General features: G+C 34.6%; 1 protein-coding gene across 1 annotated transcript in view; it reads right to left on the bottom strand.

Moving 5' to 3' along the window:
* Nucleotides 1-19,144, bottom strand: part of Magi3 (membrane associated guanylate kinase, WW and PDZ domain containing 3) — a 299,449-nt gene that overhangs the window by 71,304 nt on the left and 209,001 nt on the right. Inside the window, exon 4 of the mRNA XM_048814597.1 lies at nucleotides 4,572-4,691. Coding sequence (XP_048670554.1) covers nucleotides 4,572-4,691 — 120 coding nt within the window. The remainder of the gene's footprint in view (nucleotides 1-4,571; nucleotides 4,692-19,144) is intronic.

Below are 19,144 nucleotides of genomic sequence, written 5' to 3'. Positions count from 1 at the left end.
ATATATATATATGTGTGTGTGTGTGTGTGTGTGTGTGTACACACACACACACACACACAAAAGGAAAACCACTACCATCAACAAAAACACAAATACTGGTTACTACTTCTCTGGGCAGAGAGTACAGAAATAATCCAAATAGAGGGGTGGCCAGGGAATAAAATATTCTAGGATCTCATTTTTCCTTTATTGTGGCCAATAATCATACTCTGAAGGAATAAGGATATATCCTGTGACAGAAATAAAAAGTCCACTTTTCTAAGGATGATGGTAGTCATCCATAGTCACTAAAAATTTAATAATTATTATCTAACTCTAGAAAGTTTAACTTTTTCCTAAGGGGAAAATTGGAAAAATGCAAGATATTAGAGCTGCTATCCATAATCACTGCAAAGATTTCAAAACTTCAGAATAAATTTTGGCAGTTTCCTTGTTTAGAAAGGTAATCATTGCATATACCTATAATTCCAGTGGCTTGGGAGGCTGAAGCAGGAGGACTGCAAATTCAAAGCCAGCCTTAGCAACTTGGCAAGATCCTAAGCAATTTAATGAGATCCTGTCTCAAAATAAAAAATCAAATCAAAAGGGCTGGGAATATGACTCAGTAGTTAAGCACCCCTGGGTTCAATTCATAGTACAAAAAAAAATTAATCATTGGGCTTAGTAATCTTAAACCATTGATAAATATTAACATTCCAGATGGCAAGGTATAAAATTCCAAGGTTTGTAAACCCTGACTGTAATTACTAACAGAAAAAAATTAAAAAAAAAAAATTTTGGAACTTTTCTTTTTCTTCCAAAGGCCGTTGCACTTTTATAATATAATTGCCAACAATTAAATAATTCAAATATACATAAAATTATAGATAACAATATTAGAATCATATTAGAAATATATATTTTATTTATATAAATTTATACTTATTTACATACACATTATCCAGATAGTACCACTGCAAGATTTCTTTGAAATTTTCCTTCTTTCTTTCTGAGGATATACATACCTAATCGTAAATACAACTGAAGCCCTAATTTCCTGACCAATCCTTCCCACTGCCTCCCTGAGTTGTCCTGAAGGTGGTACATGTCATTCTTCCTAAATACTGTATACATCTAGGGTATATATACATGCATCCATAACAAATAAATATTATTGTTTTTAGCAAAAGTCTGAGTGTTTTCATAATGTTTCATTATTTTCATAAAGAATATATTGTACATATACTTTTGTAACTTTCTTTTTATTCAATTATATTTCAAGAACATATCCATGTTATACATATAAACATATTTTATTCAACTTCTGTGTAATAAATCCATAAATCATAAATCCATCTTTATGAACAAAAAATGCATTTTATTCATTCCCCATCTACAGAAGAGTTATTTCTATTTCTATTCTGTCGCTATTTCAGACAGTGTTATAACGGATATTTCTGGCTCCTATGTACATAAATACATGGAAAACAGTTTCTCTAGGGTACATATCTAGAGAAGGAACTGCTAGGTCAGTTACTGAATTTACCAGTTATTGCCAAAATGTTCTCCAAAGCGACTGTACCATTTTATATTCTTGCCAACAATGTATGGAAAATTCAATTTCTTGCAATTATTAGACTTAATTTTTTTTTTAACCAATCTGATAGGTGTGAAATGAGGTATGATTGTTGAGCCATGTGTTGTTGTAGCACACACCTGCAATCCCAGTGACTCAGGAGGCTGAGGCCAGCCTGAGAAACTTAGGGAGACACTGTCTCAAAATAAAAAAGTAAAAAAGGGGCTGGGGATATAGTACAGTGGGCAAAGCACCTCTGAGTTCAATCCCTAGTAGCCCAAAAATAAAATTAAATATATAATGTTTTAATTTACATTTCCTTTGAATTAAGCACATAGTAGACAATAACTGAAAATATGCAATATGCCACTTTATCATATACCAAGTTCTTATGCTTCATGGATGCAAATCTAAGAAAGTATTTTTATACTTTAAGGACAGAAGACTTTGTAAACAAAACTTCAAAAGCACAATTATAAAAAAAACAGTAATGAACTGATGTTTAATTTTTTTTTAATTTATTTTTTAGTTATAGGTGGATGCAATATCTTTATTTTATTTTTATGTGGTGCTGAGGATTGAACCCAGTGCCTCACACACGGTAGTAGGTGAGCGCTCTCCCTCTGAGCCACAACCCCAGGCCCTGATTTTTAAATTTTTTTTTTTAAATATTTATTTATTTATTTATTTTAGTTTTAGGCGGACACAACATCTTTGTTTGTATGTGGTGCTGAGGATCGAACCCGGGCCGCACGCACACCAGGCGAGCGCGCTACCACTTGAGCCACATCCCCAGCCCCTGATTTTTAAATTTTAAAAATTCTGTTTAATGAAGAAATACAAGACAAGATTAACAGGTGACAGAATGGGAGAAAATATCTACATCTAGTAAGAGAGTAATATCTAAATATCTAAGGAAAACCCATAAATCAGAATATGACTGAGATCTCAACTTGGGAAAAAATGAACAAAGAAAATGAATGTAGTGCATAATTTGCAGAAGTTCAAAAGACTAATAGGCACATGGAAAAATGCTCAGACTCTCTTGACTACCAGAGAAACTAAAATTAGAATGAGATACCACTTCTATAACCATTAGATTGGCAAAATTATGTAACTGAATAATGCCAAGTACTGGGAGATGGTGCCATTATTATAGCTGCTACAGAAACCTTTGTGTACTTCTAGGGAGAAAAGAGACTGGAGAGGCACCAAAACTATTTCATCAGACAAGGATACATACAGTCTATAAGTCAATAACTCGGCTCTTGGGTATATATTCTACAGACATTCTCATACATTTGTAAAAAGACATGTGAGAACGTTCATCTTATAGTAACAGGGAGTTTGAGGGAAGGCCATCACTAGGAGAATAATTAAGTTAAGTGCAATGGATTACACACAAATACAGTATATCAACATGGGTGTATCTAAAAACAAAGTAATAAATGAAATGATAAAAATCTGAATGATAAATATATATGACACAGTTCAGTTGTAAACAATAAATATGCACACAAGACATAATATACATTGTGCAAGAACACATAGAAAAACATACATATTAAACACATCAGAATGATTAATTATAAGAGGGAGGCTATCTGTGTAAAAGTCAAAACAAACAAGCAGCTGTCCTTTCCTCTAAGCCTTCACTGGCAATCTTCTCTGAGGAAGATATTCCTATTCATTTCTTTAAATCCTTTGTTGTTGTTTTCTTCATAACAATTTATAGTTTTTTGGTTTTTTGACTATTTTCCCCCACTAAGAGATAGGATTAAGGCAGTGGCATTTCAGTCTTATTCATCCCAGTACTACTAGGCTCTCTTACAGTGTTTGGCACATAGTAGGTACTTAACAAATGATTGCTGAATGAATGAAATAGGACAAAATGAATGAGTGAATGAATGAATGAATGAGGGAGTCATGGTAGCTAAACCCAGAAAGGATAGTTAGATAAAACTTGTCAGGTAAAAAATGGCTGAAGATTTTAAATAGGAGAGGGACATGATCAGAAGTATGCTTAAGGGGGATCAGCATGGTAGCAATGGACAGGTTGGATTGGACAGAGGAAGAAATTGAACATAAGAGACCAACTGCAATAGGCCAGACATGAGCTGATCCAGTAGGCTTCAATGAGATAGTGAAGGTGAAAAGAAGGGCATTGTGAAAGTGGGTACAAAGGAAGAAATGACTAGATGTGGTAACTGACTGAAGTGAAGTGCAAGAAAAGGGAGGAAGTAAATGATGACTCCATTGTTTTGAGCTTGGGGTACTGCTACAGAGAGAAATTACGAAGAATTAAAATGCAAATGTGGATATGTTGTATTTAGGGTTAGATATTATTCTTCATCATCTGAGGCCCTGAAGATAATATCAAGTAAGAAAGACATGATCACTACTATCAGAGTTTATGGAATAGGCAATTATAATAGCACGATAAAGCAAAGATGGAAAAGTAAAGGGTGCTATGGAGTGGATAAGCTTGCCAGGAAAAAAGCATGTTAGATAAGGAAAAATAAATAGACCTAAGAGAATCATTTAAAAATTGAAACTGATCTCAACTGTACTTTCTGGAATCAAGTGGGTAGAGATATTAAAAGAAAACCAATTATTCTGTTTTTATTGCCCACCCCCCAGCAAGTTATATGTTCCCTTCTCCAAGATAGTCAAGGTACATACAGGTTTTTATAAGTATACAGATTTTTATTCCCAACCACAATAGAGAGCAATCAATAAATGCTTGTTGAGTTCTGATGATGACTGTAAATTACTATGAAATAGGCATGCTAGTCAGTTTGATTTTTAGTATATTATTTACAGTTAAATTTATAATATGAAGAAATGTTTCTATTTTGGTTTAATCCCATCTTATTTAGCAAATTATAAAATCTCCTCATCAAAGGAAAATTTTCCTAAGAAACTTTTAGAAATAGTATTTTACTGATCAAGTTCCCTCTGAAATAATTCATCATTCAGATAGTTTTCTGAGTGTTGTTAATATTAGGGGACATACCATCATAAGTTCCACTTTCTAACAATGCTCCACTCTCTTCCAGTGCTTTGAACTGTTCAACAGAAATGAAATTATAGTCCACCCCTGGAACTTCCCCATCCCTGGGGGCCCTTGTAGTGCCTAAAGAAAAAAAGAAAAAAAACAGGTTGCAAAGTACTTTTAAACTTACAAAATATTCAGAGTATCAGAAAATTCAGTTTATAGAGGCACAGACTATTGGATATATTGCATTTGCTAGAATGAGGATCAGAAAATTTCAGGCAACTTAACATTATTAGGTGAAAGTAGGACAATAAATGTAGAATGAGTAAATATACTTTAATAAAATCTACAGATAGCCATGAAATTCAGAACCACAAAAACCCCACTAAAATAATTTTAGTGCTAAAAAAGGCTTAATCTCTTAAAACACAACATTTAATCTCAATTATCATTACTTAACAATAAGTAGAAATAAATTCACCATTAAGAGACTTCATTTTCTCCCTCCAACTTTATTCAAGTAAAAGTTGACAAACAAAAATTGTGTCTACTTGTGATGTACAATGTGATATTTTGCACATATTGTGTAAGACAGAATTAATTAAGTACTGGGGATTGAACCCAAGGGGCCTTTTACCACTAAGCTACATCCCAAGCCTTTTCTATATTTTATTTTGAGATAGGGTCTCCTTAAATTGATTAGGGCCTCATTAAATTGCTGAGGTTGGCCTTGAACTTGTGATCCTCCTGCTTCAGCCTACTGAGACACTGGGATTACAGGTTTGTATCACCACACCCTGACAACACACTTCATTTTTAAGTAGTTGTCCTGTGTATGTATCTTATTTTTCTTTCCTAGCATAAATGTAAACTTACATTCTATTTACTAGAGTCATAAAGATAACAAAGAAGAGAAGCAATTTTTATAAGTCTTTTAATGTCCTTTATTTAAAAATTTGGATAAATATTATGAAGTTATTTTAAACTAACCAAAGGTTTAAGATAGGTATTCATATATTTCATCTTAACCGTTATTCTCTTTAAGGAATTTTAAAAAATCACTGTTAAGTAAACTGATTTATAAACTGATTACAGCAACAGATCACTAAACTTCTACATATTAAGGAATTTATAATAAGATAAAATCTTTCTTCTGTATAAATTCAGGTTGTGGCAGTATTGCTACATCTGACAAATTTCGCTAAATGAGAATCAATCACTTTTATGAACTGATATTAGCAATGTCATGTTAAATACTACACAAAACAAAAAAAGACCCAGGCTTTTCTCTGGACATGGTCTGAGACAGCCTTCCCAAACCTGTTCCTCCACATAGGCTGAGAGTCAGTCATCTCAGGCTCCTCCTTCTACTCCACATTCAGTCACCAAATGCTGTTGATTTCACGTCCTAAATACCTCTAGACATTTCTCCTGGTTCCCACAGTCACCTAATTCATATTACTGTTTGCAGCCTGTGTGGTTGGATCCCCCAGATCAACTCTTGCCTATCCTTGGCTATAACTCCCACCAAATTACAGTCAGAGACTTTTCTTAAAAAAAAAAAAAAATTGAGCAAAAACAACAACAAAAGATCCTGTAAGCCCTTAAAAGGTTTCCATGATTCCTGGCATTTTTACAAGGTTCTAGCAATCTTAGTCTCCTCTCCAGTTTCTTTCCCGTCTCACTCCTTTCACACTCCAGGCTTTAGCCATAGTAATCCTCTCTCCCATAACACAATTCTTTCATTGACCCCTTACACTCACTTACTTCCAAATAAGTGAATCCTTTGTTCCTTCCCTAGAGCAATTCCTATTTCTTTTCCCACTCTCACTTCTGCTAACTCAGTCATCCTTCAGGTCTTGGCTTACAAAATTTCTTTAGAGAATCTTCCCTGATTCTTACCTAAGGTATGGCAGCATGCAGAAATTATGTCTGTTTGGTTCGCAATACCCCAAGTCTTGACACAGTGCAAAGATCTTGAAGTGTTCAATGTACATAATTGTCAAATTAAGTGAAATTCTAAATAAATAATGTAATGCCTAGCAATATGCTATTATGTTATAGATTAATTAATGGGAAACTTAATTGCTCTCATATTTTAGTTGCATTACATTCGATTATATTCTGTAACATGAAAAAAAATCCACAAAGATAATAATACATTAATTGTAATGACTTGAGAAAATAATGCTTAAGCCAACATTCCATGCAACAAAGACTATATTGAATTCCCCTCCTCATTTTTTAACCCAATTTTTCTAAAAATAAATATTTCTGTTTTATATAAAAGAGGATACAAGCACTGGAAAACATTCTTTAGCATAATATAATTTTTCATTTTCAAGTATTTTGTGTTTCTCATATGAGCCAAACTACATTATTAGATTCCCTATGTCAGTAATTTTTAGCTTCATATTAAATAAAAATTAACTTTAAGAAGTAAATTCAGTGGGTTAAAATTATTATTTATAATGATCTGTAATACATGGAACAAGCATAGCACCTCCTTCCCATTAAGAGGTGGGGCCTGTTGCTTCATCCCTTGAGACTCACCTGGATTCATGACTAGCTTTGATTAATTTAATGGAGAGCATGATGTTAAGCAAATTTAGGAGTCTAGACTTCCACCTCCATCCTTTTGGAATGTTCTTGACACCATGCAAGGAAGTTCAGGCTAGACCACTGAATAATTACAGAGTCCCAGCTGACAAACAGCACCAAGGCCTCAGACATGAGTGAGCCATCTTATTAGCCCCTCTATCCACAGTTGAGCTGCCAAAGACTGAAGCTGCGTGACTGGTCCCAGCTGAGCCCAGCCAACTCACGGAATCACAAGAAGTAACACATGACAGTATTTTAAGTCACTGTGGGGCTGTTATGCAGCAAAGGCTAATTGAGATATTATCCAAATAAATTCTACTATTAAATATAATGACTATATAAAATCCAATTTAACAGCAAACCAGGTTATGGATAATACTGAAAAAAGAGGACTGACCCAAGGGCCAGGAGGAACTGTGTTAGTCTGAGGTTATTAAAAATGGCACAATTTGGAGTAAGACTTTAACCACTCTGGAATTCATTCTCTTTCTGCAAAGTGGTATTAAACAAAATGATTCATGGTTCTTTCCTTTTATATGTATGAATGATATATAGGATTACAACATATGTATATTTCTAAAGACGTAGTAGCTTTGATGTTAATTCTCTCTACAATATTATAAAATTTAACTTTCTTCACAAAAGCCCATACATATAAAAAGTTCTCTTCAATCCCCCATCCTCCTACTTTCCACATTACAGAAAATTTACCTTTATATTCTCCTGATACTTATATATTGCAAAGCTTTTCACATCCCCTCCTTCACTTACTACCACAGTTCTCCTTTTTACACTGATATTTTATTCATGTCTAAAATGTTTACTCCTGTCTCCAATCCCTCCCTCTCATTCTTTCCTGAGTGCATTCCAATCAGCTCATTGTCCCAGCCATTCAGTGACACATGTGCTCTGTTCAACCATAGTCTTCACTTGGCTGAACTCCATAGTTAATTTCAGTCATCATATTACCTGTCCTATGAACAAGTGATATAACTGATCATTCTCCTTTTTTAAAGTACTGAATTACACAGAAAAGCATATGAATTTTAAAGTTGAAAAACTAAAAGTAATTTCACCCATATGAAGAAATACGACACTGACAAAACCCTAAGGCCTGCACATCTGATTTTAAACCTTCAAATTTCCATCCCCCAAAGGAGCCACCATCTTGACATCTGGATGATTTCCTTTCCCATGGCTGCACTGACTAAGGAATGTGTTTCTAAGCAACATATATTAGGTTTATAATTTCATGTGAGTGGAATTATACAATAACATTCCTCCCATGTCCACACAGGATACTTGTTACTAGGTTTTAAAAATTTTTCAGTGTTGAGTGTATAAAGGCACCTCGTGGTGTACTTAATGTGCAAGTGCATTATGAGATTAAACATTCTTTTTTTATATATTTACTGGCTGCCATGATTTGAAAATGATTTGTCCCCACCTCAACTCATGTTGAAGGCTGGTCCCAAACGTATGATGTTGAGAAGTGGTAAATCCCTTAAGAGATAATTAGTTCATGGGGCTCCATTCTCATGAAGAATTTAATGTAGTTCCTAAAGAGTGGGTTAGTTTTCAAGAGAGAGAGTTGTTAAAAAAAAAAAAAAAATGAGCCTAATTCTTCCATTTACTTTTTTGGCACTTGTGCATCTCTTGTGCATGTGCCCACTTTGCCCCTCTGCCATGAGGCCATTATCAGAAGAAGCCAAGCAGATACCAGTGCCATGCTTAAAGACTTCCAGATCCATGAATTAAAATAAACCTCTTTTATTTATAAATTATCCAGTCTTGGATTTTCTATTATGGCAACAGAAAATGGACTAAGATACGAGGAACATAAATTTCCTGTTAGGAAGTGAGTATTCAAATCTTTTCTGCTCTATTGAGTTGTCTTTTAAAAATTGATTTATATTTCTTTATACTGTACATACTATAATGCACTGTCAAATCTAAGTAACCAGCAGTTTCTGAAATGCAGTATTATTTTATCTCTAAGAGAAAAAAGCTTGCCAATTATGACTGAAAGAGTACATTTATTGTAAGATGTTTTCCAACTGAAGAGATGTTAAAATGTGAAATAATTGTTTTAGTATTGAGTACTGTGGTCTGCTGGCAGATAAGTATGTTGCACATGGAATATTCCTGTGAAATGTGATTTCTTGAAACAGTGCTTATTGCACAATCATACACCCAAAACAACAGAAATTATAGAGAAAATGGGTCAGGGTTTAATTTTCAAAACAACTTTGTAAACAGAACACTAACAAAATAAAATATAATCCTAACTAAAAATATAAATACAGTTTAAAAGACATGTTAAATTCACAATAAAAAATTGTAGAGCAAAAATATTTGTCATTTAAAAATGAGAAAAAAAGATAGCTGCACAGAAAGGGGTAAAAGGATTGAAACTACTGACAAATGAATATTGTACAATCTACAATTTTAGACAGAGCACAAGGTCAAACAGAAAACAGTCACACTGAGGGGAATGGCATCACAGATACTAGTATAGTCTTCCTCAGTTACCACATTCTGTTGTGTTCATTTAGTCTATGTTTACTTACTGCTACTTGATGATACAAAACTTTAGTCTAAGGGAAATGGCACAAGAACTAATACAACCTCAGTAAAAGTGACATCATTCTCCCATTTACCAATCATATATGAAATTATTTGCATTAGAGAATAAATGTTATAGCAAGACATTATCTTTCCCCCCACTCTGATTTTCTTTTCACCTTTTAAAAACAATCTTTTGATAACAGAAGTTCTTAATTTTAATATAGTCAAATATATCAACCCTTTCCCTTATAGCTGGTGGTTTTCATTTCACATGTTAAAATGTGAAATCCTTTCCATGGAGACATTCTACATTCTTGTAAAAAAGAATTACAGCTTTGCCTTTCACCTCTAGAATTTTAATTAACTAAAATAGATTTGGAGGGTGGGGTAGAGATTAAAGGGAAGTAGCTGTCTCACTTTCCTTTTTTCCAAATGACTACTCAACAAGATTTACTGAAAAGTCAGTTTTCCCCCTTCTAATCAGTCATAGCACTTCTGCCACAGAAATATCTGTAACAGTGGGCATGTGTTATTAGGCTTGCTACATTATATTACATTATCATATTGTCATAATTATTCTGTATCATGATGAATCTTGAGATAGAGTATAGCAAGTTTACCTTAGTTTTTTTCCACTATTCATAGCCTTTCCCTATAAATTCTACAATCAAATAAATAAAAGGCTGGAATTTTTATGGAATAAGATTGAATCTATCAATCAATTTGAGAACTGATACTTTTACCATATTGAATCTTTAATCCATAAATAAGAAATCTGTCAGTATATCTACATCTTTAGTATGCCTTAATTTACCCTGCAGACGTGTTATACTTATTTAAAGGTTAATTTCTAGTTATTTACCTGCTATTATAAATGTTCTCTTTTGATAAATGTTCATTTTCTCATTGTTGATTGTATAAAATAATTAGGAAGATCTGTTCACTCTTATTGGGGCATAATTTACTTACAAAGAAATTCACTAATTTTTTTATTAATAAATTTTAATTAGGTATGTGTGACAGCAGAATGCATTTTGATTCATTGTACACAACTGCAGCACAACTTTACATTTCTATGGTTGTACACGATGTAGTGTCACACCATATATGCAGTCACACATGTACGTAGGGTAATGATGCCTATCTCATTCCACCATCTTTCCTGCCCCCATGTCCCCTCCTCACTCCTCCCTCCCCTTTGCCCAAAGTTCTTCCATTTTTCCCATGCCCCCCTCCCCATTATGGATCAGAATCCACTTATCAGAGAGAACATTCGGCCTTTGGCTTTTTGGGATTAGCTTACTTCGTTTAGCATGGTATTCTCCAGCTCCACCCATTTACCTGAAAATGCCATAATTTTATTCTCTTTCAATGCTGAGTAATATCCCATTGTGTATATATACCACAGTTTCTTTATCCATTCATCCATTGAAGGATACTAGGTTGGTTCCACAGTTTAGCTACTGTGAGTTGAGCTGCTATAAAACATTGATGTGGCTGTGTTACTGTAGTACGCTGATTTTAAGTCCTTTGGGTATAGACCGAGGAGTGGGATAGCTGGGTCAAATGGTAGCTCCATTCCAAGTTTTCTAAGGAATCTCCATATTGCTTTCCATATTAGTTGCATCAATTTGCAGTCCGACCAGCAATGTATGAGTGTGCCTTTTCCCCCACATCCTCATCAACACTTATTGTTGTCTATATTCTTAATACCTTTCATTCTGACTGGCGTGAAATGAAATCTCAGAGTAGTTTTGATTTACAAGAAATGCACTAATTTTAATAGTACAATTCTATGAGTTTTGGAAACCATCACCCCCAGAAGTTTCCTTAGGTCCCTCTGCAGTCCTGTCTTTCATAGCAGTCACTACCTACTTTCACTATACTTTTGCCTTTGATTAAATCGTATATAAATGAAATAGTATATTAATTTGATTCTAGTAGTTCTTTCTGTATAGCATGATGCTTCTGAGAGTCACCCATGCTGTTCAATTTCTTTTTATATTTGAGATCACATCACTTGTGAAAAGAGATTATTCTTGGTGGGTTTATGTTTACAGGAATTTAGTTCTCTAGTTTATCCAATATGTTAGTATATAATTGTTCATAGTGTTGTCATACCTTTTCTTATTTTTGTGACATCTATAAAGTTTCTTCTTTTACTTCTAATTTTAGATATTTCTGTTTTCTCTGTTTATCTTATTCTAGGTAAAGGTTTGTAAATTTTGCTGATCTTTTCAAAAAACCAACTCTTGGTTTTATTGATTTTTTTTCTATTCTCTAGTTATCTCTGCTTAGTCTTTGTCATTTACTTCCTTCTGCTGACTTTATCTAGCTTATTCTTTGCCTAGTTCTTCAAGGTGTAAGGTTAGGTTATAGATGTAAGATTTTCCTCCCTTCCTTCCTCTCTCCCTCCCTCCCTCCCTCCCTTCCTTCCTTCCTTTGTGGGGGGGGTGAGTACTGGGGATTGAACTTAGGGGCACTCAACCACTGAGGCCACATCCCCAGCCCTTGTTTGTATTTTATTTATAGACAGGGTCTCACTGAGTTGTTTAGTGCCTTACTTTTGCTGAGGCTGAATTTAAACTCATGATCATCCTGCCTCAGCCTCCTGAGCTTCTGGAATTATAAGCATGTGCCATTGTGTCCAGCAAGATTTTTCCTTTTTAATGTAAATGTTTCCTGTTATAAAATTCCCTCTTACTACAGTATTCACTATATCCCATAAGTTTTGGTATGTTGCGTGTTCATTTTTATTTGTCTAAAGATATTTTCTAAATTCCTAGGGTTTCCCTTTTGCCTCACCACATATTTAAGAGTACACTGTCTAATTTCCAAATTTACAGATTTTCCTGATTTCTTTCTGTTATTTAGTTTCATTCCATTAGGTCTAAAAAGATACTTGACCTTTTTGTGTGTGGCCTAACATGTTCTTTCTTGGAGAATGTTCTACATATGCTTGGTAAGAATGTATATTCTGCTTGCTGTTCTTAGGTAGAATGTCCTATTTATGTCTGTTAGGCCCTTGTGCTCTATACTGTCATTCACGTCCTCGGTTTCCTCACTGATAATTTGTCTTGTACAATTAAATTTACTTTTATTAGTGAATGATAATACATTATATGGACATACCATTCATTATTGATGAGTATTTGGGCTATTTCCAATTTTTGGCTATTATAAATAAAGCTTCTATGAGCTTATGTCATATATTAGACATATCTTTAAATTTATGTTGGGTTAATACCTAGGAATGGAATTGCTGGATCATATGATAAATGTGTATCAATTTTATATGAAAATGCCAAAATATTTTCTAAAGCAGATGTACCACTTTTCATTCTCCCTCACCCCCCAATAATACATAAGAGCTGCAGTTGATTTACATTAGTGTTTCCACATAAGAATTCCCTTCTGGGGCTGGGGATGTGGCTCAAGCAGTAGTGCGCTTGCCTGGCATGCGTGCGGCCTGGGTTCGATCCTCAGCACCACATACAAACAAAGATGTTGTGTCCGCCAATAACTAAAAATAAATAAATAAATATTAAAAAAAAAAAAAAAAAAAAGAATTCCCTTCTGGAGTTTTCCATGGAAACTTACTTTTTCTAAATCCTAAGAAAAACCAATTGTGGGGAAAAAATGAGAAAACAGTATTATACTTACCTTGTGAGAATTAAATCTTAATAATTGGCATAGAAATATTATTGCTTTAAAAGAAATCAACTGACATCAATTGAAAGCAAGAGCATGCAACATTGAAAAGTAGAATCAGCTGTTATGCTGACATTTCCAGACACCAGGACAGAAGCACGGGGGAGAGTAACAGTCACAATCTACTCAGTCAGTCTTATTAGCAGCTGTTTCCATGTTATTACTTTGTGTGCATGGTCCTATCCGCTAATGTGGGTTTTTCTTACAAAAACAACATTAGTAAGATTACATGTGTACTATACTTTATATAAATCCTGTGAGTGGTATTTCAAGAAATAACAGGTTTTGGAAGCTAAATAAGTCCTTAAATTGGCAGTTTCAACACATGACTCTGTAATGCTATTAACCTTGCTGGGAGATTTGAACGTTAGGTTATTTGAATACTATTCAATAATATTCTCTAGCATTTTCCATGTTTGAGTATTTGCTATGCACTTTGGTGCTCTGTAAATACTTTTTAAAATAATATTTTTTAGTTGTAGATGGACACAATATCTTTATTTATCTAATGTGGTACTGAGGATTGAACCCAGGGATTCACTTGTGCAAGGCAAGCCTTCCACTACTGAGCTACAACCCCAGCCATCTGTAAATACTATTTAAAAAATTCAGAGAAGAAGTAAATGTTATACACTACAACATTAAATCAGAAACTGATCCAAAATTTGAAGTGAAAGCAATACAGATTTCAAGTCAAAATCAGAAGAAGCAGAACAAATGTTTTCATCATTAAAAAGAAAACAAGATTATGTGGTACAACGTGTCCAACATGAAGATACTTTTGGACACAGTTTTAACAATTTGATGTCATTGCAAAATTAAAGAAATTTTTTCTATGTATGGAATATTTGCTACCAAAGATCAAGACCATCAGATAATGCAACTGATGCTTTGTAGGCTTTAGAAGGGAAAAGAATCAAATTTATATGTGTCATTATCTTTCAAAATTTTAAATGATTTTAACTTGGTAACTATTGAGTTAATTTCCCTTTTTTAAGGTTCTTCTATACCAAATGCCTGCACATGTAGAGATAATTTTAGATGTTATTAAAATCTTACTGGTTCATAACAACAATAAACTATCTGATTTAATCTTATCAAATACTCTCTGTAAGCACTTGGTATAATCAAGACATTTATTCCACACCAGTGTTTGCAGCCATCATCAATGCCCTAACAGCCAAGTGCAGCAGTCTTTTGGGCTCTCAGGGTACTGGGTTCCTTTGGCACTTCTTTATAATCAACCACAGGTAACACTCTTATTAAATTGTGTGCTACAGCGTAACATGAATTACGAACATACTACTTATTGGAAGGAACCTGGCAGTGGGCTTAAGCCCAAGAATAACCAAAACTAATCTCAGCCCCTTTTTGGAAGTGACTCCTGTGACCACTCTTGGTACCAAATCTGTGTAGGTCAGGATCTCAACTGGAGAGAGAAACCACATGGTGATCTGAACAAGGGCAGTTTGATTTAAAGAATTATTAACTATTTACAGGAAATTAACTATGAATAAAAGAGGACTCCCAAGAACTCCACCCCAGAGCTGAGGGAAAATATCCAAATAAGGAACAAACTTGGAAGTGAGGGACCCTTCCAAAGTCTGGGAGTTAGTCATCATTGATGAGGGTTTGGCAACACCCATGAATGATGATGAATTTTGCTGGGTTGTCTGGGTATGGGGCTGGTTTACAGTTGATGGATCAAGACTGGCAGGCAGGGAACTAACTAACCCAATGCAATTCACCAACAAGCTGTTTGCGGCTGTGGTAGGTAAAGAAGTGTTTGGTTTGGAGTTTGATTTGGTTTGGCTGTGGTGCTGTGGACTGAACCCAGGCCCTCCTGCATGCCAGACAAGCACTCTACCACTAAGCCACATCCTCAGCCCTAAAAGAATGTTTTGAACTTAACAGAAAACCAGATGGAATACTGGCTGGACTTGCCAGAAACCTACTGGAAAGCTATTTGCAGAGCTGTTTCTGAAATCTGAGGAGACAGCTGGGATCCACAGAATCCACCAGAAGACTGCTAAGGAGTCAGCAGGTGAGCTGGTAGAACTCGGGAAGCCACACACAAAAGTGTTGCTGACCTCCCTCCTGAAAGGACTCCCACCTTCAGCAAGTATGCATTCAATCTACCACTGGGAAGCAGTCTGCTCTAACTTTCTGAATATCTTCTTGCAGAGCAGGAGCAAAGAGAGGCTGGACCAGGAACACAATCCTCTTTATCCAGTATCCTTCCTGCGCCCTCTACTGACAAAGCTTAACATTGTGCCAGAGGACAGGAGAGAAATGTTGCAGTTCTCCAAAGCAGGGAAAAAAGAACAGATCTGCAGCCAAGAAACAATAAGTAACAAATGGTGTATTAGTTTTCTGAAAAATTCTATCATGAATGGAAGTTGAATTTTGTCATATGATTTTTCTGCATCTATTGAGAAGATCATATGGCTCTTCTTCTACAAGTCTGTCATAGTATTAATTTTCAAATGATACACCAACTTTACATTCCTGGGACAAACCCTGCTTGGTCATAAAATGTTATCCCTTTATACAGTGTTACATATTGATTTGTTGAAATACTATTAAACATTTTTTAGTCTATGTTCATAAAAATTTTTGATCTAATATTATTTTAATTTTTTTTTTTTTTTTGGTCTGGGTTTTGAACTAGAATAATACTCAGATGAAAAAAATGTTTTGGGAAATGTTCCCTCATCTATTTCTTAGAAGGGTTTGTGTAAAATAGATATTCTCTCTTTCTCAAATGTCTAGAACAATTTATTAGTACTTATTTGCACAAGGTTAATAAGTTTTCTTTATGGGAAAGTACAAACTACAAATTCAATTTCTTTTTGAATAAAGAGTTGTTTGGGTCATCTATTTCTTCTTGAGTGAGCATTGGTAGGTTTTGTCTTCCAAGGAATTTGTGTATTTCATCTAAGTTGTTGAGTTTATTAGTATAAACTTATTCAGAATACTCTTTATTACCCACTTAATACTAGGATTTTAGCAATGCCACCTCTCTCATTCCTGATATTGTTGATTTCTATTTTCTCTTTTTCCTGAGCAGTCCGCTAGAAATTTATCAATTTTATTGATCTCAAAGAATCAGTTTTGGATTTCACTGACTTACTCTATATTTCATCAATTTCTACTCTTTACTACAAATTTTTTTTCTGCTTAATTTTTCTTTATTTACTTTCCTCTTCTTATTTTAGATACTTAAGGTAGAAAATTATATCACTGATTTGAGAGCTTTATTATTTTCTAATATCAGTATTAAATCTAAGTTTCCCTCTAAGTACTGCTCTAGATATAGTCTAAAAATTGATATATTTGATACATTTTAATATATTGATACAATAATATTTTGTAAATTCCCCGGTAATTTTTTTGTTTTGTTCTTTTTTTTTTTTTTGGTGCAGAGGTTATTTAGAAATGTTCTATTTAATTTCTAAATATTTGGGAATTTTTCAATTATCATTATGTTAATGATTACTAATTAAATTATATTCTAGCCAGATAGCATATTTTGTATAATTTGTATAATTTAACTTGTATTTACTGAGTCTTTTTTTTGTGACCCAGAAATATTTAAAAAATATTTGAAAGTGCTTCATTTGTACTAAAAAGGAATGTGTGTTTTCCTGTTGCTGGGTAACATTAAAATACATAGCAATTAGGTGCTGTTGGTGGAAAGTACTGTTCATAATGAGGTGTGGTGGTGTACACCTGTAATTCTAGCTACTTGGGAGGTTGAGGAAGAAAGTTATAAGTTCTAGGTTAGCTTGGGCAATTTAAGTAAGACCCTGTCTCAAAGTAAAAAGGGAGGTAGCTCAGTGGTAGAGGGCCCCTTGTTTCAATCTCCAGTAACCCCTGCTTCCCTTAAAAATGAAAGAAAGTACTGCTCTGTTTAGTCTTTCTGACTTTTTGTGTAATTTTTAAATTAACTGCTAAGAGGGAATAGTGAAATATTCAAGGATGATTATAAAGTTACCCACCTTCCTTTCAGTTTTATTTCTCTGCTACTTGAAGAATTTCTTTTAATATTTCTTATAGTAATATTTCTGCTGCTGAAAATTTTCTTTTATTTGGTATGTGTGTGTGCAGGGGGGAGGAGGAAGGAAACACTGGTGATGGAATCCAGAACCTCACATATGCTAGGAAAGTATTTTAGCAAAGAATCAGTCCCAGCTCTCTCTCAACTTTGTTTTTCTGAAAAATTCTTCATTTCTCTTTTACTTTTGAAGGATATTTTTATTGTACATAGAAATATATGTTGGCTATTTTTCCCCTTTTAGCATATTAAAAATGTCCCCTGGTGGCTGATGGATTCTGGCTTGCACTGTTTTATTTGGTAGGCCTATCGTAGTCCTTTGCTCTCTTGCTAGTAATATATCTTCTCTTTTCTCCATCAGCCATTTACATTCTCTTTTGATCATTGTTTTTTAGCAATTAGATTATGATCTGCCTTGGTGTGGTTTGGTTTTTTTCCTTCTGCTTGCAGTCTGTTGAGCTTCTTAGATCTGCATATTTATAGTTTTCATAAACTTTGGAAAAATTTCAGCCACTATTTCTTCAAGTGTTTTTTCTGCTTCCCCCACTTTGGCTTGATATTGTGCCATAGGTCAATATGAACGGATCATAGTCCTACTGTGGCTATATTTCACTATCTGAAAACAGATGCTACTCATATCTTGTTCGAGTGTTGTTTATGGTGAGGGTAAGTCCACTGGCAGTCTGTCCTTGGAGGCAGAAATAGAAATCTCTCTTACTTGTTCTCTTGTTGTTTGGTTGCTTCAAAAATAAGTTCACTTTTTTTTGGTCTCTTTCCTTGGATTCAGTTGGATTCATTTATACTGCTATGTGTTCACATTCACTGATCCTTTTTTTTTCCTCCCTGCAATTTCTAATCTGCTGTTAAACCCCTCCAGTGAAATTTTAAGTGCATTTATTCCTTTTTTTTTAATATTTAATTTTCACTTCATTGTTTTCATATTGTGCTTTAAATCCTTCAGCATATTTATAACTGTAAAATTCCTGGTATGGTGATGATATTTCATGTGTCATTTCTATTTTTTCTATCAGCTGACTTTAAAAACGTCATATGGAGAGAATCACAGGCTTTGGGAGAGGAGTCCCCATGTTTCTCCTTTGCTAAGAAAGCAATAAAACCTTCTCTTTCCTTTTTCTCAAACCATGTCCTCATTATTGGATTGGCATCAGGAATAAGGACTGAGCTTTCAGCAACAAATTTGGAGATCACGAAGGGACTTGAGAGCCTCCCCCGCTCCAACTTTCCTGGACAGGCCTGGCATTCCAAGCAACCCCGCTTCAAAGCTGAGGATACAGGGGAGCTGGTGAGTCTATTGAGGGCCGACTGCTGGAGAAATTGGGAGATGGTGTGAGTTTGCCTTGGACTGAACCAGAGGAGCTATTCCTATGAGTAAAGAGAGGACTGCTTCCAGCAGCTGTCGTCGCTCTTTTTGCTTCAGGGGACTTCCACCTTCTCTCCCTGAACTGCACAAGTTGTTCCAGCAAATGCTTTACTTTGAAAAAAGGAAACTGAACTCAGGAAAGTCATGACAACTTTGACCATTCAGTAAAGCTCCTCCAGTGTGCACACTGAGACCCTTGCTTCTACACATCTGGTCCCCCTTTGTAGGAATGTGTGGTCCCTCTTCGTGGGGATATCTGTGGTACTGCTGGTG

The sequence above is a fragment of the Marmota marmota genome, unplaced genomic scaffold, assembly GCF_001458135.2.
Source record: "Marmota marmota marmota unplaced genomic scaffold, marMar, whole genome shotgun sequence".
NCBI classification, from domain to species: domain Eukaryota; kingdom Metazoa; phylum Chordata; class Mammalia; order Rodentia; family Sciuridae; genus Marmota; species Marmota marmota.
Note: the sequence above shows the minus strand (reverse complement) of the source record. Positions and strands in the feature narration are given on the sequence as shown.